Source organism: Podarcis filfolensis, assembly GCF_964270895.1.
Source record: "Podarcis filfolensis genome assembly, chromosome: 1".
Taxonomy (NCBI): domain Eukaryota; kingdom Metazoa; phylum Chordata; class Lepidosauria; order Squamata; family Lacertidae; genus Podarcis; species Podarcis filfolensis.
The window spans coordinates 87,022,864-87,043,956 of record NC_139604.1 but is presented as its reverse complement, the minus strand read 5'-3'; the positions used below and the strand labels follow the sequence as shown (position 1 = coordinate 87,043,956).

The window sequence follows — 21,093 nt, the reverse complement described above, 5'->3', positions numbered from 1 at the left end:
ATGTTGCTGAATTACAACTCCCAGCAAGCCTGGTCAGTGATGATGGGAGCTGTAGTTCTCATCAAGCACAAGGTCTGTATGCAAAATGAAAGTATATTATACACTAAATACCTCAATGCAAAGGATAATATAACACAAAATAATACAGACTCAAAGAATATATGTACAGTCTCAAATCAATCTTGGAGATATATATGCCATCTTACAAATTACTATTCAGTGTCTCTGAGTTCAAGAGTACAACTGTAATGTACTGAAGGGAGCTGTAGTTCAGCAATATCTGGAGGGCCAATGGTTCCCCACACCTGCCATTTATATACACACCATGGCCCTTACATACAACTGTATCATCCCGACTGTGCTTAATAAATAAGTGCTATTGGGGCATGTGCCTTTTCCTTAAGCAGCTAAATATTTGCACTTCTTCTCATGGCTGAACTGCTGAAATGAAATTAATTCAGACAAACATTTGGGTGTGCCAATGAAAACAAAGTAACGGCATTCTGTACTGGAGTTGACTGAAAATACATTAATCATTTTCTCCATGAAACTCCATTAATTATAGATGCAATTCAAAATACTTATTCTAATAATTACTCAAAACCTAAAGCTGTGATAAAATAAATGTGATTATTTGTTGTGCCAGAAAGTCAGACTAGCTCAGCTGTACAACAAGTACATTTCACAGATTTACATTCATTTATTTTATATATTTCATTAGTTTATCCCATTCTCTTACCTTTGTTATAGTAGTGAGTATGAGCTATTTCCAGCAGACCAAAGACACTTGCCATTCCCCCAAGTCCAGCATTTGCATATGACTGCTCAAGGCTTGACACAGTACATTTCAGCAAATCCAACATCCCTTTATAAACCTTGCGACTGATCTCCTACAATGGAAACATTCATAAGGGTGAGGATGCGTCATTTATTAGGAACCTGTTTCAGCTCATTAACTTCCACTAAAGTAAGCCATAATTCCCTTGCATTCTAATTAATTTTCTGTAGCTTAACTACGCCTCCTTCAGTTTAGGACCACAGGAAGCTGCTTTGTACCAAGTCAGGCCAATAGTTCCTCTAGCTTAGTATTCTCTATGCAAGTCACCAATGTTTCAGACACCACACCTCAAGATACCAGAGACTGAACCTGGGACCTTTTGCATACAAACATGTGCTCTACTACAGAGCTATTCCTGTACCTAAAAGAGAAATTATCTTTATAGAATTACCTCTGTTAACTAAATCTGCGCAAATGCTTTTTCAAGTAGGGGGAGGTTCTGACAGCACTTAAGCAAACTGTTGTGAAGCCTCTCTAGAAAAAATCCATTACTCAATCTCACTCAATCCCACTGATCTCAGTAGCTTTCATCCTGTTTTTAATTTGCCTTTTTTCAGTAAGTTACTTCAGTGTAATCAGTTCTAGGTCTTCTTGGTTTCCCTCAACTCTCCACAGCAGATCTAGGGGTCACACAGGTGCATGGGGAGAAGAGAGAGGAAGTTCCATTACACAGCCGAAAGTGCTTGTGCTAGTAGAACTGTTTGGTTGGATACCCTTCTGATTGTTAGGATCCTTTCTAATCTGGTTTCTGACCTGGTATTTGGAACAAAAATGGCCTTGGTCACTTTGGTAGATGATCTGTACCAAAAGATGGGCATGAGGCATCTGACCCTGTTGATTTGCCTAGATCTCTCAGCAGCTTTTAGTATTGTCAGCCATGGCACCCATCTGGGCCACTGAGAAAGGATGGAGTTGGGAGGCACAGCTCTGTACTGGCTCTGGTCACCCTCATCACCACCACCCGACCTCACAAGGGTCTCAGAAGGTCTACTACTCAGCCCCATGACCTTTGGCTTATGGAGGCCTTCAATGGCCCATCTTGTCCTCCATGCTGCTTAACATGTCTGGTTGAAGTCACCCTGAGCTTTTGGCTGGGTATCATCAGTATCCAGATGACACTAAGCTCTACCTCTTGTCTGCATTTCCTGATCCCAATGAGACAGTATACTCACTCCCATTAAGGGAGATGAGAATGATATCACCCTGGTCTTTCATCAACTGCACTGATTATCAATTGGTTTCCTGGCTCAATTCTCTGCCTTGCTCTAAAGCCCTATATGGCATGGTAACAAGTTTGTTTCAGAATTACTTCTTCCCATGCGAACCCAGGAACTCTGCTGCACTTCAAAGGCCCTCTCCACGTTCCCTTCCCATCCTTTGTACAGGCATGAGAGAAATAGGTTTCTCTATTGTGACACCTAGATTTAGAAACAGCTTGCTTAGGGGGATGCACCTTTCCCATTGCAGCATGCTTGCCTTTTAGGAGGTGATGAAGGTACGTTTATTCTAGACACCATTCGTCTAACTGGGTCTCTGATATTCTAAGTACTGGGTTTTTAACTTGTTGTTTTGTAATCTATGATTTATTAGTAATGGTTTTACTGTGAGCACTGCAGCAGAAAGACAAAATAAAACCATTTAAAGGAAAGAGGAACAGAGAACTGACCACATCCTGGACAACATCCTGCCGTGCATCTTCCTCCGATTGGATGGTGCGATTAAGCTTGCTTAATACAAAGACACGGAGCTGCTCACTCTCCAGGAGACGGCGGACTCTCTTCATGTGAAACCAACCAACTCCTTGTCCATCTAGGACATTGTGCACCACCTCTTTCAAGAACTGCTGGTTCTCACTATATTATATGGATACACAAGCAATAGGGGGCATAACCCTCCAGGACACTTCCATAGGTATATTACACTTTACAATAGGAGGATACTGCCACAACATAAATCTATCTGTATTTAGCCAAGCTGACTTCAACTCTAACCATAATATGCTAGGTATCCTTGATGCAACCTGCATCAGATCCTGCTATATATATCTATCACTGACTCAAGTCGAGCAGCTGGAATAACTAGGCTGGGGTAAGAATTGTGGCTATCACACTTCCCCAGCCCTTTCTGCCATGTGGAGCGCCACTGCAGAAAGGAAGAGATGGGGCTGTGCCTAGATCTGTGGCTCAGCAAAGCAGAAACAGCCTTTAACTACCATTTTGTGCCAAAGTTTCCTGCTGCCCATCTAAACTAGACTCTTGAAACCTAGCATCACACTGTTGATGTGTTCCATTTGTTATGAATTACAATCCCTATACTTTTCTCAGTAATATGTCTAACCATTAATACCTCCTTTTATTTCTGCATTTGGCTGTTTCTTATTTGTGCAAACAGAAGACATTTTGTGAAAGTGGGTTTCCTAGTCTGGCCTCAACATATTGTCCCTCCTACTCTCCCTAAAAAGCAGCTTTCAAGAGTCACAAGATATACTGGAATAGGGTTGGATGTGGTGCAAGATCTACTGGGACAGAAACAGCCAAAACTAAGTGGAGGCAGCTTGCATGAACTGATCAATTGTGTAATCCATTACAGTAAGATTCAAAGATAAAGGGTAGGTCACCTTCTTTAATTTTTCTTTTTACAAGCATCACCAGATCTTCTTATACTCAGAGCAGACATGCCCAGGGCATGCCATATAAAGCTCATTTTGCATTGTACAGCAACTCTAAGCAGATGCTTTTACCTGGAATTACTGCTTCGCCCCTGTGGTGAAGGAGTCTCCCTTTTCACTGTCGGGCTGTGCTTTATAACAGAAGACTTTTGATCCACAAGTGCTCGTCTATTTCCTGAATAAGAGAGGAAGCAGAACAAGAAAACAGTTACTGAAAAGGATGCCCAAGTCCAAGAACAGTACCAATGAGACACACAAAAGTCAGCTAACACTTAATTAAATGGACATACAAAGAAACTTGGAAAAGCAGCAGCATATTTTGTATTATTGCATCATACATCGGCAGAAAACAGTAATGGGAATGAGACAGAGACAAAAGAGAAGATGGTAACAAGAGCAGAAGGTGAAAGGCAGGAGTCTGGCTGCTCTGCATGCATTTCTGCCACAAGAACCATCTTCTGATTAGGCAACATATGGAAAAGCAATGTGTTACGGGAGTGTGACTAGTAGAAATCACATGATACTGGCTTCCAGTGGAAAAATTTCCCAAAAGACAGGCAGAAGAATGCTTGCTGGGAGTTGGTATGTCATGCACAGTTCATAATGCAAGGAACCCACCTTCATTGCTTACTGGCCCAGCTTCAGTAATAATCTCCATTATAGTATTTAGCCCAAATACTGGGACACAAAATAAACAATTAGTAGTGCACTGCAAAATCACCACCATTTTTATATTTGATTAGTTACTTGATTAATCCCCTCTCTTTCAAAAACAGCCCTGGATTAATGTTGGGGAACATCTACACTGGGGTGGTCCAGATAAAAGCTTTCCCCATGGCTAAATAGGAATAAACTAAAAGTGGAAGGAAAACTTAAGGAAGAGGTATTAACTAGCCAGTGTAGCAGGGGAGGATTCCTACATTCCCTGTTCTATCAGCCCACCTGTAATGGTGCTTGTTCTTGATTTGGTCCTTGGATCTGTAATAATAGCACTGGGATTAGCACTGCCCTTGCATGCCTTGTGAGCATTAGCTGTGCTCATTCAGTATGGTAGAGAGACTCAAAACAATCATCTCTGTAGAAGCACATTTTGAAACAAATTTCCCAACCCTAATGGCTTCGAAACACAAAATCACAAGCTCTCATTTCTAGTGTAGATGTGTCCTAACCTGATTTAAGGTCACTTGAAGGCTCAAAAGTTACTCTGAACCCCATTCAATTCAGGAATAATGCTTCTATTTTAGGAATTATTGATGTCATCTTTTATTTCACAGGAACTGCAAAAAATAAAGCTTATCTCCCTTCAGAACATGAAGGTAAATAAAACTAAATATTAATGAATAGTTGAAAAGGGTAATGAAACAATGGCAATGAATGAAATGAAAAAATATCATCTACCCGTCTTGTATCTCAAAGAATTCAAACATTAAGAAAATTGATATTTACCTGGCATACACAAATCATTAAATTGTAGAGTTGGAATGGTCCCCCAAGGGTCATCTTGCCTAAAAATCTACTACCATGCTATCCCCCCCACCCAACTAGTATGATACCTGTCAGGTCAGTCAGGTTATAATTTTTTCTTTATATATGAAACTGACTAAATTACTGACAATTTTATCCTATAGAAAGTTGGAGATGCCACATGGAACAAGAGTCATCAAGAAATGACAATAAACTGCAGAAGATGAGACACAAAGCATGGAAAGACACGGAAAAACCCATCACTGTTTTCTTCCAATGTGTGCTATCAATAATAGGTTTAGCTAACAGAAGATCTCTGCACAAACAAATATAGGAATATGACCAAATGGAAACATCCCCAGAGACCATGCAGAGTCTTCACCAAACTACTCACAGTCCTTCTGCGTTGGTTTCTGGTTTTTCTACACACACACACACACACACACACACACCCCTAAGAAAATGTTAACTCTTATCCAAAGCAAAGTCCAATGCAGCAACACGAAACTAACTTTTGGCCTTTATTACTAAAAGGTCAAAGGTCAGCAAACATCATACCAACCTTCATCCACATCCCTTCCCACTTCCAGATTAAAGTAATCTTTACCGATGAAAATGGAGAGGGGGAAGAAATAAATAAAATCAACTTATTAAAAGCAACTTATTAAAAATAAAGCATTCTTCCAGCTGAGCAACCAAAAAGATTCAATGCAAAATCAAACAATGGTAAATTACAGATTATCTTTCCTTTAACAACACTAATGACTAAAACCAACTGTAGTACAGATAACCTGGAGTAATTTCTACAGATTCTACTCCATATTTTTCCAGATTTAAGAAGTCTACCTTAGCTAAGTCCTATTGCTCCAAATGAACGGCTTTCAATAATTTTCCTCTTAAGGTAAGTTTTAGCCCTTTAGATAAGGGACAATTTAAACGTGATAGCCTTTCCCATGAAAGTGTTTCACGTAACTGGTGAAAAGTTGAAAAGATCCTTGCCAGGTTGGTCTCTCTCTATCTGGGCTGACAGTGTCCATGTGCCAGGAGAGCCAACAGCAGTGATATGCAGCTGTATACATTTGAGGCAACACACACAAACACACTAAGGCTATGCTTGCCACATAGACTGTTGCCAGGGAAAGGGCTTTTCAGCAGCCTCCATGTGGGGTCTGTGAAATTAAATCAGTCCAGAGGATTAAGACTTTGCATTCACTTTATGCAAAATCTCTTTCCACCAAAGTGCATTTCATACAGCCGGTGCATTAAAATAAAGACAGACCAAAAATAATGCTCCCTTCCATACTAAAAAGTGTAATTAATAGTCACTTAAAGAATTCTGCTTAAGAAATCTGAAGCATCACCCAAAATGAATTCCTAATTCTAGAATGCCTGGTTTCCCAAAATGATTTTTTTAAGGATTGGGTGTAATTCTGTGACTGCTTGGCAATCAAAGGGATTCTGAAAGCAGTAAAAGGCAAGGAAAAGTGATTACCTTTCAGGCTAGGAAATGGAGTGTTTTTGTCTCTCCCAGCTTTGGTTGGAAGGGCTAAATTGGACAGACTAAAGCTTGTGCTGTGGTTCTTGTATAGGCTACCTATAACAAAAATAAAATAAATCAAGTGATCTAATCATCCCCTTATCTCATTCAGAAACTCACTGTGCAGTTTACATCTGAACAGCTTTCTGCACTCTGGGATAAACCAGACATGACCTTAAATGCAGCATAAAGGTTTTTAAACATGCAGGTAGCATCAGCTGGTGGGCACTAATGGGGAATTCCCCCACCCCAAGAAATTCCAGTTTCAGAAGAGGGATTTCATCAGGACCACAGTAGAAAAGATAGGCCTGACGGGCTGCCCTTCATGGCCCCTTCAGCACTTACTGAGCCCTTCCCAGTGCCTGTCATCACTTGGGTCTTCCAATGGCATTGCTACTGCAGAAGCCAGCATTGTCATCCTCCTTGCACTTTTCCATGGGCATATTCATAGTGGAAGCAGCCCTGTAACAGGCCACAAGTTGGGCAGCTACTTGGCTTCCAGGTCACTATGTACTTTTGGCTATAAAGTAAGCTTTCAAGTGAAGGGCAGGGGAAGTTGCTAGTAGCCTCCTCCTTCCTCTTATGTATGGCACCACAAACACCCAGAGGGAAGGGATGGGCCAGCCTGCCAGCCTCCCCTCCCCTTGTGAAAACAACAACAACAACATCCCCAGCCACTCTGGGCGGCTCCCAACAGAATATTAAAAACACGATAAAACATCAAACATTAAAAACTTCCCTAAACAGGGCTGCCTTCTAAAAGTCAGATAGTTGTTTATTTCCTTGACATCTGATGGAAGGGCATTCCTCAGGGCGGGCGCCACCACTTTGCAAGAGCTCCAGGTGAAGGCTGTGGCCATAGAAGCATCACTACCAGGTAGGCAAAGGATGGCAGGTACAGGGGTGGAACCAGGGCATGAGTCCCAGTGAGCTTTGCTGGGACATGTGGGTCCCAGCAACTGAGGAGGAGGAAGGAGGTTTGATCCCCAAAATTAGTAGCCCCCCATCACCTGATACTGTTTCAATTTCAAAAATCTGCTTGTTACCACATTTAGCACCATGTGTAGTTTCACCCTCAACAGCAGGCTCTCTCTCTCTATGAGAAATGGAATAGTTCCTTACTTCTGCTACGATTCATGAAGATATTTTTGAAATGAGACAAGGGGAGGAGGAGGCAGAATAAACACTTTACTTGTTTATCCTGTTCCTCTACTTCTCCATTTCGTTTATTCAATGAAATGAATGTATTTAATTCAAAATCTTGACATTCCATCATTTACATTCCACTATCTCATTCTTAAAATGTGCAAGGCAGTTAACATTCAAATCATTTAAAACATCAAATCGACACAGCAGATAAAATTCAGCTTTAAAAAAGACTGGGAACTAACACAATGGTTAGGCAGGATCAAGAGCATGTGAGACCACAGACCTGCTGGAATAAAAATTGTTTTAGCTGATGTCTAAATGTCACTAGACAGGCAGCCACCCAGATCACCCCAGCCTGGGTGCTATTGTGGAAAAAATGACAACTGGTAACCAGAGTAGCTCATTCAAGTTTATTGGCCCAAGGCTTTAAGTAACCAGCTCTTTAAACTGGGCTCTGAAACAGACCAGGAGCCAGTTAAATTGATAGAGTAAGAGCTCATCCAGACTTCCTTTGTGCCATATTCCCAGGCAGAGGTTTGCACTTCAAGGCACTGTGTACAAGCACTCTTTTTTTTTACCCCAGCCTTTTCTCACTCTTTATTGCTGAATTGGAGCAAACGGTAAATCGGAATTGCCATTTGTTCAAATTCAGCATTAAAGAGTGGGTTTTCCTGGGGAAAGCTCTGGAGGGAAAAAAGTGCTCAGACATGGAGCTTTAAAGTACACACCTGTGTTTAGAAAGTGCAGAGCCAAAGGTAAGCGTGGATGAGCCCTCACTCTCCCCCAAAATCTGAGTCATGCCTAAATTTTGTTTGCTGGTTTTTGCACTAGTTGTAGCTTCTGTACATTTTCCCCAGGCAATCCACTTCAGGCACCTTATAATAGTTCAAACTTGATGTAACCAGTGCAAACACAACTTTGGCTATTATCTGCCTTCTCCAGAAACATGTACAATTGGTGCACTACCTGATTGTTCAAAGGGAGCGGGACCCAACACAAAACACAGGTGAACCACTATTTTTGAGACAGCAGTACAATTGAACAGGAGAATTAGTAGCCCTATGACAATGTTGCTCACCTGACGTGATTGGAAACAAATGAGGGAAGACCTGAGCTAACTCTCTCCCTTCCGCCGCATTCTCATCTCCTGCCCCTCCATTGTTGGTGTTTTGGAGGGCAAATATCTGCAAGCAGGGAACTTTAAGTGCATGGAGATCTAGGACAAATACAGTAGGCTGCACACTGCAGTTGTTTGCCATACAAGGAAAGCAGTGGGGCTGTGCAAAGTTAACTAGCACATCCCAGCTACAGTGATTCCTCTATTGCATGAGAACACCACCTGAATAGGGTTTGTGCCCTATCTGAATTAATTTCAAAAAGGAGCTAGCAACACAATCCTTGTAGAAAAGAGCAGTACATAACTAGGGCCCATCACCAAACATGTCTTGTTGCTAGTTTCTGTCAACCTCACTCACCCCAGTTGGAGAAAGCTCATGGAACAGGTCCCACCAGAAGATCTCAATGCCCAAAGCTGATTCCAAAGCTATGAAGGGCTTAACTTTTCAGGATGTCATGAAATGAGTGTGGAACTTCTGCTCAATTCCATGGCACTATGTCCTGTGGAATCCAGCAAAGTTCCATCTCCACCCACCCCCTTGCTGTTTAATGTCTATATGAAACCACTGGAACAACTCATCCTGGAATTTAGGGCTCAGTGCCATCAATGTGCTTAAGACACTCAGCTCACCCACTCTCTATTCCATCTGAATCAGGAGAGGCTGTGCAGGACTGGTGCCTAGGGGCAGTGATGGACTCAGTGAGAGCCATTAATCTGAAGGTGAATCATTGTAAGATGGAAGCGCTATAGGTAGGTGGTCCAAGTCCAGGAATTAGGGAGACTCCCCATGAAGGAACAGGCACATAGCATGGGTGTTCTTGATTCAAACCTGCCATTGGAGACACAGGTGGCCTCAGTGATCAACTATGACTGGTTAACCATCTAAAGACGCTGTTTGACCAGGATAGCCTGAAATCAATAATTCATGTACTAATAACCTCACAAATGTAGGGGAGGGATAAGGGAGCAATTTGATTCAATTCACATTTAAAGCTGAAAATATCAAATTTGCACTTTTCAAAACAATATGGGAAACGGTCTTCCCTCAAAATTTGCGCTTATCTGAATTTTGTGATGCAGTTCTCCAACCAACATTTACAAAAATGCATATATGAAATTGCATAGAAATGACTATATTAGTGAAAATAACATACAAAATGCATCATATTAGGAGAATTTGCTTGCAGAAATGTGGACAGCAATCAAAAGTATATACAAATATGTGCTTATGAGGAGAAATTCAGGCTAAAATCGTGAAGCATTTTCACAGGGCTTTTTTCTTAATTTATTGCAAATTGCTTCAGAAATGTGGGGAAGTGCAGAGAAGATTGGTAAAATGAACTGAGAGAACCAAAACTGATAGATTCTTCCATACCTAACCTGAGGTTACCCTTAAAGACAGCCCAGAAGCAGCAGCAACTGAAGAATGTGACAGCAAGGCTGTTAAATAGGGGAAGTAGATGGGATCATTTTACAGCAATCATCAGAGCTCTGCACTGACTGCCTGTGAGGGCAAATTCCAGGTGTTTGTACTGATGTAATAAAGCCCCAAATAGCTTGAGGCCAAAGCAAATTGAAAAGCACCTCCCTCATAGGGCCATCTTGGTGGCAGATCCACAACTGACAAACTCCCTCCCCATGGAATTTGTGTTGTTCCCCACATAGTTACTATTTAGACAATAATAAAACATATTTTGCCACTTTGTCATTTTGGCCATAAATTGGTTCTGAGATTGAACAGTACTGTTATCATGCTGCTTTGTTATACTATTTTTAATTATCCACTGTATTTTTTATGTTGTGCACCACCCTGAGCTCCTTTAGAAGGGCAAAATGTAAATGAAAATCATCATCATCTTCGTCTTCACACCAGTTCCTGCTATAGCCTTTGCATGTGGTTTATTATACCTGCAAACCTCAGCAATTGTGAAAGCAGAAGCAAAATGTAAATATTAAGGGTCACAGAGGACAGAGCATACTATTAGTACTGAGTAAGCAACTATTAGTACTGATTAGTACACTTCCTTCATTCAATTTGGCACCAAGCACACCAACGTTGCTCTCTGAGCTACCCAGACTAATTTCCAGCTCCCAATTCCAAGGTCTGCTCCCTAGTGCTAACATTTAACCAAACCCAGTCCCTATTCTTCTCTACTAAGCCAAGACTCCTGTTGCTTCCCTTGCTTCTGCTTTTGCAAAAGATGCAAGCAGTAGATGAATGTCATGTATTAAGCAACAGCCAATGACTTTCACAGGGTTGGTGCTTTTGGGTCAAATACTTTATTTCCATTAAGTATTCTTCTTTCTGTGGGTCTCTTCCCCACTTTCTTCCCACCTGCTGTTCAAATTTGCAAATAAGAAACAATTATACATACTGGCAAAGGACATAATGCCCCCAAAACCTTCACTGCTGTTGTTGGATATTGTAGAATTTGGGGAACTGGCATGGGAATCCGATTCCGCATCAGACTCGTTGCCTAGCTTTAAGCTGTTGGGGCGCAGAGGCTGCAGAGGCCTATAAAAGAAAAGACAATGGTGTTACATTGTTGGCATCGTTATGTATCCTGCAACTAAAAAGATTGTTGGGACCCATCTCATATCAGTAACACAAACATCTGATTTAGCTGTGGTGTCAGTTTGGCAGTTGCCATGTCAACTGATGCCTATTTTAGAATAGATAGAGCAAGTATGAAAACAAAGGCAACAGAGAAGTAATCTGCAGATTCCAAGTACCACCCATCAACCAGAACAGTAAACATCTTGGAATACTTCCAAGAGAATAATTACAGGCCTCTTCCCCAAGTAATTATATGTCCCACTCAATACAGGGACTCATCAAAGTGTTGTGGTCCCAAGCTGCTACATATGTGGTTGTGAATACTGTAACTATGTGGCCAAATCATGAGACTTTTCCCTCCAAGTTGTCATTGTCAATACCAGCTGGCTGTCACATGGGGAAAACCCACATAGATCTTTCCTTCATGTGTTCCCCCAAGTGGTGCAGGACTGCACCAGAGAACAGAAGCTTCCTTGATACTGTGGGTCCTGAAATGCTGATGTGTTTAATATATATCCCGCTAGGTCTGAGGGAATACGATAAAGACCTAAGAAAATCATTAGAAGATATCTGAACTGCAGGGGGATTTTCTGAGGATAATGCATGGTACTAAGCACAACTAGTAAATAGTAAAGCACAATTAGTAAAATTCCAGTGTGGCCTTCATGGAGTCCTGAATTTAGTGATATCTCACCGATTGCCATTGAGGTTCTGATTGAACTTTGGTGTATAGCTTTCTTCCTGTTCATCCTCTTCTTCCTCTGCTGGGAACCCATACTGTGGTTCAAAGTATGGGTTATCATACTCTCTTTTCTTCACCATTCCATCCACGGAACTCAAACTGTTTGCTGGATTCTCACTATCACGACGTTCAACACTCATTTTGGGAAAGCTTGGTTGTAAAGGCAGACTGGGAAGGTGATTTGAAAATCCGGCTACCATCTTCTCCTCCATCTCTGCTGAATCAGCAGACTCCTTTGTAAAACAAACAAAAATCCAATTTGTCTACAAATACATATCTACATAACAGCTGGTGTCAGGCGCAAGAGGACCCTAAGATTCTGAAGGCCAATTGTTATCTTTATTTCTCACATTGCCTATACTAAATGAGCTTACATCATCTCTCTGCAATTTTGTCTCCCATGTCTAACATTTCACAATTTATTTCCCGCATTAGACCAGCTGTTTTCTATATAATAAACTGTATTAATATTAAATGTTCATCCATTTTCTAACACTTCTTAAATTGTCTCAAATATTGTCTAATGATTTCATCACTGTACTAGCTCATCACTACCTCTAAAGAAACATGGCTGCTCACTTGAAAAATTTCATCCTAGGTACAGTGTTGTTCACAGGGCTTCCATACAGATCTATGTATAATACTTATTTCACATAAAATCCAATAATTATATATCATAACCAGTCTACTTCCCCGCTTTTAATTTTTTTAAGCATTCCTATTGGCTTGGAGAATATGAATATGTGAGCACCTGTCTTTTATTAGTAAGGAATGAACCATATGACTGCTGTTCACCATAGTTTTATATCAAATACGTAATTGTGACATATCTCAAATACATAATAGTGACATAAATTCACTGTCACCTACTTTTCTCTAGTCACATTGGCCATGTTTTCACATCACGGTAAGTCATAAACCATGGCTTCCCACACATGAGCCAGTTTGCTTCTCCCCACAAGAGCTAGGAAGGGGGAAAAGCAAAATCCTTGGCTTAGTGTTATGGATCATAGTTTGTTTCCTCCATGTACTAGCAGGGAGAACAAAAGAGCCCAGAGAGGTCCATTCATTGTAAACGAATAACCATGGTTTACTGTGATGTGCATATCAATAAATATTATGCGCATACCAATAAATATTAAGAACACAAAATGACAAGAGTTTTTTAAATTATTTATTCTCCATGTATCTTCCAAAAAGAAGTCCAAAGCAGCTAAGAAATCCTTTCCATCCCAAAGCTTCAAGGAGCTTTATGCCTCAGTCTTTGCCTCAGGCTGATAAGAAGTGGTTCATGAGGGAACAAATGCCCCAAACAAATCCAGCCTCTGGTGAAGACCAAAGTAGTAAAACTCCAATGAGGGTCCTTCCTATCATTCCTGTATCTCTTGCCTCCCTTACTTATACAATAAGCCCCATTACACACATGATTCACTCCATGGATGACAGTGCTGGGGCTGCTGCTGGCTGTAGTGCTTGAACTTGACCGAGGCTGATTGTTGTCTTGGGAGTTTTCACTATCAGGGGCTTGTTCATCCATATCACCCGAGTACTCCTGGAAGTCATCAAATTCCACTTCACTTGCATCACCCAGAGCTGCATGGGTTAGAGGATCCACATCTGTAAATAGATATTATACACATAAGTTCATAGGGTCAACAAAAATCACAAAGGCCCAGTCCGCATGTAACACTAAGGCAAACCATGGCTTAGCATGTGCTCCTCCCTGATCCTGCTGCCGCCATGCTGCCTAGGCTAAGTGATGGTACGGCTTAACATTACGTCTGAATCTAGGCTCATGGTTCGTCTCCTTCAGACAAACCATGAGCAGTAGACCAATACCAAACTTTAGTTACAGGTTGAGGTTTGTCTGGAGCAAGAAAAGCCATGGTCCCAGATAAGGCGTAACTCTTTGCCAAACCATAACTTAGCCTACAAAGCAAGGTGGCAGTAGGACCAGTGGTGGGGAGCAGCTGGGAACTTTCATATTTGCTAATTTGCCATTTGAAAACTGGATCAAAATCTAACTCTAAACAGCAAAATATGCAAGCTATTCAAAATGTAGCTTTATAATTCTTTTCTATAGGGGTAGCTAACTATTATTATTTTTTGCCTGTGGGCAGCATTCACCCTTGTCCAACTCTCTAGGGACCATCTGCCAATGGTAAAAGCGGCCAGATGTGGATGTGGCCACCTAAACTCTCATACACAGGCCCTCCTTGCTTATCATATGATTGATCTGATGAGTGTGAAAGGGAGCTATTTGCATCCACATTAGGGCAAGTGGCCACAGGGCATCTCAGCACTATGTTCTACTTTTTTTGCCACCCTTGCAAAAAACTAGTGGGGTCTGAGTTGGGGGACAGGAAAAAATGCTCGGGGACCACATCATCATGTGCCTGGGTCAGGAGTCAACCACTCCGGCTTTAAAATGTAAAAAATAAAGGGAAGTAGTGTCCAAGTCCATTTACTTGATGAGAAAATATGACATTTACAATGTAAGTACTGACCAGAAACCTCAATAAAACAAAAGCCAGATTTTCTCCAGTATGGCTTTTAAAAATATTTCTATACTGCCCTTCACACTGCCTGTCACAAAGCTGTTTACAATATAAAAACACAAAAAATGTATAACATAGTAACAAACAAAAACAATACCACAAGCACCCACTGTTTAAAAGGCCATAGATTGTAAAATTAGCCAAAAGCCTGGGAGAAGAGGAATGTTTTTGCCTGGTGCCTAAAGATATGTAACGAAGATGCCAGACGAGTCTACTCGAAGAGAGCATACCAAAAGCAGGGAGCCACCACTGAAAAAGCCCATTCTAGCTGCAAATTACATTCTAGTCACAACGCTGCTGGTCTATGACTGTAATAAACTGATTGAAATTCTAGTCACAACTGAAGGTCCCTGACCAGGTAAGAAAATGTATATTTAACCAAAAAAAGCAGGCAATCAGCTTTTACCTATACTGTACTGAATACTCTCTTCTACAGTCTTCAAGAGTGATATGATTATAGTAAACAGTAAAACTTTAGGCTGGGTGGCACAAGATGTTAAAAGTAAATATACCTGTTTACCTAAACACAAGATATCTTCCCAAGTCATTCACAATTAGCTTAGGTTCTTTCTCTCTCAAAACAATTAAATCAGACCAAAGCATGCACGTAGAGTTAATTAAATTATCAACTCAAAGTTACTCACTTGGAGTGTCACCGTTGATGTCACACTTCATCATTTCACTAACAAAATCACCAAGGGATGAATACGAAGAGCTGGAGTCATCATAATCCACACTGTCACTGCCACTATTTTAAGGAGGAAAGGGTGAGAAAGAATTAGAAGTGGCAAAAAAGGAAAGAAAAATATAAAGCAATAGAGAATGAGAACAGACCAGCAATAGAAAGAGAAGCAACTAAATGGAATATTTTATACTACAAGGCTATGGTGGCATAGGTTTTGTTAAATGAACAGCTTCTCTTAAGTAGTAGGTCATCATATATACTGTATAGCTCTGTGTTTGGAAATATAATTTTTAAAAAGAAAGGGGAAAACTGATTTTTACTTTACCAGAAGCATTTTTAAAGGGTGCAGAAGATGGAAGGTTAATAAGGAGGTGTTTCGAGTAGCATACTGCAGCAACAGAGACTGGTGCCTACACTTTATCTTTTCAGCACTAGCCAAAACCCTTTTTCTTCTGCCAGTCTTTTAAAAATGCTTTTCAGAACCTTTAGATTTGGATTTTATGATACCCTGAACTTCTGATTTGACTGTAATTTTTTTATCTTGCATTGTTAATGTAATTGTCAGATTATATGTTAAACTGCTTTGGAAACCAGTGCTGGAAGCAGTATTGAAATTTTTCAGGGGGAAATGGAAAAAAAACCAGAAAGACAAAGCCCACTTGGAACCAGCTACATAAAGTTGCTCTCCCCACTAACCTATCATCAGTAGGTTCAGAATCTGTTTCTCTCTCTATTGGGACACTCAGTGCTTCAGCTAGTTGAGAATTGCTGTCATAGACACGGTAATGAATTGGCTGCAACTGATGAGCATACCACTTTGGCTTATCACCAATCAGAGCAGGGTCAAACATGTCTGTAGAAATAGTAAGAAAAATGAAGTTATTTCCATGATGTCATCCCCCAAAGTCTCAATCAAGTGAGGCTGCAGCCGCCCTACAGAAATTATATTGTAAATGGTAGGCAAAACATCAGTCCATAGAAAGATATTTGCTTAATGGGGTTTGAAATTAAACTGAATGTAGAGCTGTCCCTCCATAGAACAGATACATAATTTTATTTGTATGCCAACTTTCCACAGTTCAAACCATGCTCAAGGTGGCTTACAGCATGAAAAAACACATAGCTACAACACAACAAAAGTAGTCATGAGCAATAAATAAAACAATAAAAAATACACAACCAAATATAAACTACAACAATTCCACACATCTGAATTAAGATACAAAAAACAGCAACAGTCCCCAGCCCAAACACACCAGCCCAAGAATCAGTTCAGCAGCCTCAGCTTTTTGTAGCTGGAGTCAGTTAGGGCCCTACCCTTCTATATCAGGTGAAAAAAGGCCTGCAAGGCAAGGGGTAAGTCTTCCAGGTCTCACAGCCAAGATGGTCAGATAGGATGCAGGAGACACTATTTCCTGACACTACTTTTGTATTAGAAGATTCAGCATTAATCAAGAGGTAGCAGTAAACACAAGGCCAAGACTTACTGTTGTGGATTCTTTGGAAAGCATAATTAGTTGGGTTGAGTGACCATTCCCCAAAGTATTCCACTGCCTGTGTCTTCGACAATTTATCTGCAAAAGGTGTCTGTTTTGGTCTTGAGGCTAAGAACGAATTGGCCTGAAATGCAACCACTGGCCGGGGGAAGAGGCGAAGTGTGCGAGTATGCATCTGGAATCCTTGTAAAACATTTGGTGAATTGAAGAATCTCACCATGGCAACCCTAAAAAAATCCAATAGGTTGGTAATATATTCAACATGACAAATCTGAAGGACACAGTACATTCACATATCATGAAAAGCAAATTCTACATTTGCCTCTAGTAAGGGAAGAACAGCAGAATAAGTTCGCCCATTCATAGCTAACATCAACTGCGGCCTCAAGACAAAATATGCCCTATGGAAATAAAAGAAACACCAGTGCCCCTATTGTGCTGTGACCAAAGAAAAATATATTTGGCTTCTATTCTCACTTTCTTTGCAGCAAGCCTAGGGTACAAAGATGATACTGAGTTCACTTATCAACTCTGAAGGCAAATAATCTCTTTTACTGTAGTTGGGCCAAACAGCCTAAGCCAATGGAAGGCACTCCACACCACCGAAGTCTCAAGTGGCAGCAGTAATGGAACCAGGAGAAGTCCCAAACTATGATCCCACTCTTTCAGAGGTAGTGTGACCCCTTCTAGAGCAGGCTGGACATTGAAGCTGGATAGAGGAACCATCCACTAACCGTATCTCAGTCTTGTTGGATTACATTTCAACTTCACACAGTTGAAATCTGGCTGGTTGAAATCCCGCAAATTGATTGCTCACGAGGCACAGAGCTTAGAAGCTCCTTTTGCTTTGGGTTTTCCCAACATGGAAAGAACTTTTAAGCTCTCAGACCTGCTAACTGTGCTCTGGAACACTCTTGAGAGAACTCGTGGAAACTCGGATGGTCCCACAAGATGTCACAGGAGCATCCCACAGCCCAGTAAGCAAGTCTGAGAGCTTAAAAGCTCTCTGCCTTCCTTGAAAAGACAACCACACAGGTGTGGTTCCAAGTGTATATGCATTTTTCCATGTGCATGTCATTTCTGGAACGTAACCCCCACAGAAGATTTGATTATACAGTACTACAACCTAACAGTGACTCAGTACATTCACTGTCTCGCCTGCAGAAGATGAAAAGGAAAAATGGATCTGCTTGTCATCAGCATAAAGAGGACAATGAGCTATAAAACTCTGTATGAACCTACTCAATGGTTACCTCTACATTTTTTTTCTATTTTAAAATTTCAATTAGAAAACATAGTCAGATTTAGCAGAATATATATCTCAAAACAAAAGACTAGGAATAGCCAACAGGATGCTCTCCAAATGGTGTAAATCACATCTTTCATAATCCATGACCCACTGATCGTGCTGGGCTTGGGCCAATGTTAGTTGTTGTCCAAAATATATCTGGAGGGCATCACACTGGCTGACCCCTGTAATGGACTGTGTGGAATCCATATATACACAAGAGAATCTCATCCTCTAGTCTTATGCAGCCTAAGCAGTAGAAAATATTGTTAAAAACTGATGGTAGCTCACATAGAGTGTGTTCTAGTTTATAACAATAAATGTTCATGAAAAAGACAATGAAAAAGCACTTGCTTTTTTACTGGAAGGCCACAGCATTTCAGCTAACATTTTCTGCAGGACAGAGCAGCAGACCTTCCAGTGTATTTGGAAATTTAACAAAAATACATTGCTCAGACTCACCGAGTAGCCACATCCACAGAGTCTACATCATTGCCATAGATCAGGGGGTTGAACTCTGTAGAAGGTGTGGACTGCATGTCATTCTGAGGTTTCCCCGTAAGCAGTGGGATCTCCTGGCTTTCATGAAACTTCTCTAGGTTAAGAATAGGCTGGGTATTCAAGCTCATGCTAGCCAAAGCCTGAAGGGCAATAGGTCACAAGGGTAATAAATGAGAACGGCATTGTCAAAACTGCTTAAACTCATGGACAAACACAACCCAAGTGCAATGTTCTAGTTCCCCAGAATCAAAATACACCTCTTTCAGCAGATCAGTAAACTTTTAAGCACTCTTTGACTAACCTTTGACTGCTCCAAGCACAGAAAAAGAGAGGACCTTACAACCATTTTACATAACAAATTTAGAATGCTGAATGGTTAATCTAATGACTAATTGGTTGACTAATTTAGTCACTTTATCTTGCCCAAAGCAACCCAAAGCAACTTAAAATCCCCCAGGCTAACTAGTATTGGGAGGAGGGCAGGTGAGTAAAACAAGATTTATAAATAACACCCCCCCCTAAATATACTGGAAACTAACATGAGGAAGGTGAAATCCACCCTTTCAGTAGCTCAACTGTATAAAACCAGAGGATGGGTGTGTTAAAAATTAATAAACTGAGGCACTCCACAGAGTACCCCAAACACCAGAGATAAGGCAGATGGTGGCACAAAAAAGGACTTTTTTCCACCTGTAGTATTCCAATTGTAAAACACCTTTCCTGAAAGAAGGCACCTGGAGTTCACTTTGTTATCCTGTAGGCACAGGGTTATGCTCCAAGGTATATTAATAATTTCACATTTGTTAAGTACTGGTTGCTTTACAAATTTCCACTGCTGTTTTTTTAATGATTAATGCCTTCGTGCATATTTTATTACTTTTTTTTTATTTTTAATTGCATTGTAAACCACCCTGTGATAATTTTATTTATTTATTTAAGATATGTGTATGCCACCCTTCATAACAATCCACTCAGTATTATTCTCTGCACTGAGATCCCAACTCCATCAATTTAAAAACTATCTTTTCAATCCAAATAAAGGTGCAGGTTCACTGTGCCCTTTCTCATAACTGCTAGTCAGGGAAGCTCAGATTTCTAGGACAGTGCACTGTTTTAAACTCTACAGTCTTCTTCAGCTCACATGGCAAAGCTAGTATTTTCACAGAACTAACAACTCATGGTCTGACAACATCACCCAGAACATGAAGCATATAAGAGTTAAAGTTTTCACTTCTGCATGTAGTACACAATCTCATCAATCTAATTTTGCCTCATCCTCCACTTCTTAACAGTTGTGGCCATCCTACAAACCTTGTGCCTTTCCCCTCGGCCTGAAAAGTGAGATGAGTGCCACATTCCATAGTTGCCTTTGACTGGACTTAACTATCTAGGGGTCCTTTACCTTACCTTTTTTTTTTTAACCTATTCCTCCCCGTTTTTCTCAATGTCTGCCTCTCTCTCTCAACCTCCTTGTCCTTCTGTAAAGTTCATTTCCCCACCCCCCCAAAGCAAATAAATCAAAACAGGTTAAAAAATAATCCAATGGAAACTTGAGGCAGAAAAGAGTAAAATAAAGACACCTTTTTGTCAGGCGTGAGCAGCTGTTTCTGAGTGATTGCAGTCATGCTAACCAGACACTGGAGGCAAGATGGAAGATCACATGACAACACCAGCGGACAATCAGAGGCAAGACGAACACATGATCACAGAGAGACAGATGGAGAAAAAACTATTACTACTAATACCACAGATGAGAAAGGAAATAAAAAGGGATCATAAACAGTCACAGTTCCTGAGCAAGGCCAGACTGCTTTCACCCCACACATCTGCTTGCATACACTTTTTTTAAATGGACTACTAGCCAGCTGTTTTCAATGTAAATATTTATAATGACACTGATCTGAAAGGGCAATAATAAGCCCGTATATATTTGTTAAGTATTTATGCATGCATAATACTGTTTGCGCCAATATTTCCCACTACCATCACTATGTTTTGTCACAAGGCAGTCACCTTCACGATGTCACCCACATTTCCTTTGCTTTACCCTGCGGATAGTAAGGTTTTGTGTCTTGCATCATAGAATGAAAGGAATGGTTATTCTTCTTTTGTTAATTCACTTCACACTACTCAAATGTGTGGGAGTTTTGCTGAATAGCCCCTAAACTGTGGAGAGAGAAAAGCAAACAGATTCTGAAAGAGTGGCTGGGGATTCTACTGTAAGGGTCAATGGCTGTTCACTGCAACAGGTTACACAGGAAATCACAAACGGTTAAATGTGTAGTTCTGCTCTTCTATGGGAGCCAGAAACAGCAGCTTTTGTACTGCTACTCTTAACATTTTACCTTTAAATACTGCATGCAGCATGCAAGGAGGTGTGGGGGAAAGAACAGAAATAAAATCATAAAACCTATTTTGACAGACTCATTCAATCTGACTAAAACCAATAAATAGCTTCACAGGATTAGAGAAAGAGAACAAATATGGGCCTCA

At 40.7% G+C, this 21,093-nt stretch overlaps 1 protein-coding gene across 50 annotated transcripts in view; it reads right to left on the bottom strand.

The window, feature by feature from the left end:
* MADD (MAP kinase activating death domain) overlaps positions 1 to 21,093 on the bottom strand; it is an 81,382-nt gene that overhangs the window by 34,869 nt on the left and 25,420 nt on the right. For 8 of the 50 annotated variants that reach the window (XM_083603810.1, XM_083603796.1, XM_083603771.1 and 5 more), the window contains exons 8-19: positions 20,181 to 20,237; positions 18,562 to 18,740; positions 16,803 to 17,038; positions 16,012 to 16,168; positions 15,275 to 15,378; positions 13,496 to 13,689; positions 12,025 to 12,305; positions 11,149 to 11,288; positions 6,463 to 6,564; positions 3,579 to 3,681; positions 2,505 to 2,691; positions 740 to 890 (exon numbers count right to left, since the gene is read on the bottom strand). In XM_083603810.1, the coding sequence (XP_083459936.1) occupies positions 740 to 890; positions 2,505 to 2,691; positions 3,579 to 3,681; positions 6,463 to 6,564; positions 11,149 to 11,288; positions 12,025 to 12,305; positions 13,496 to 13,689; positions 15,275 to 15,378; positions 16,012 to 16,168; positions 16,803 to 17,038; positions 18,562 to 18,740; positions 20,181 to 20,237 (1,891 nt within the window). Of the gene's footprint in view, positions 1 to 739; positions 891 to 2,504; positions 2,692 to 3,578; positions 3,682 to 4,124; positions 4,185 to 5,532; positions 5,572 to 6,462; positions 6,565 to 11,148; positions 11,289 to 12,024; positions 12,306 to 13,495; positions 13,690 to 15,274; positions 15,379 to 16,011; positions 16,169 to 16,802; positions 17,039 to 18,561; positions 18,741 to 20,180; positions 20,238 to 21,093 lie in introns of all 50 variants that reach the window. The other 42 variants (XM_083603769.1, XM_083603785.1, XM_083603803.1 and 39 more) reach the window with 8 other exon arrangements.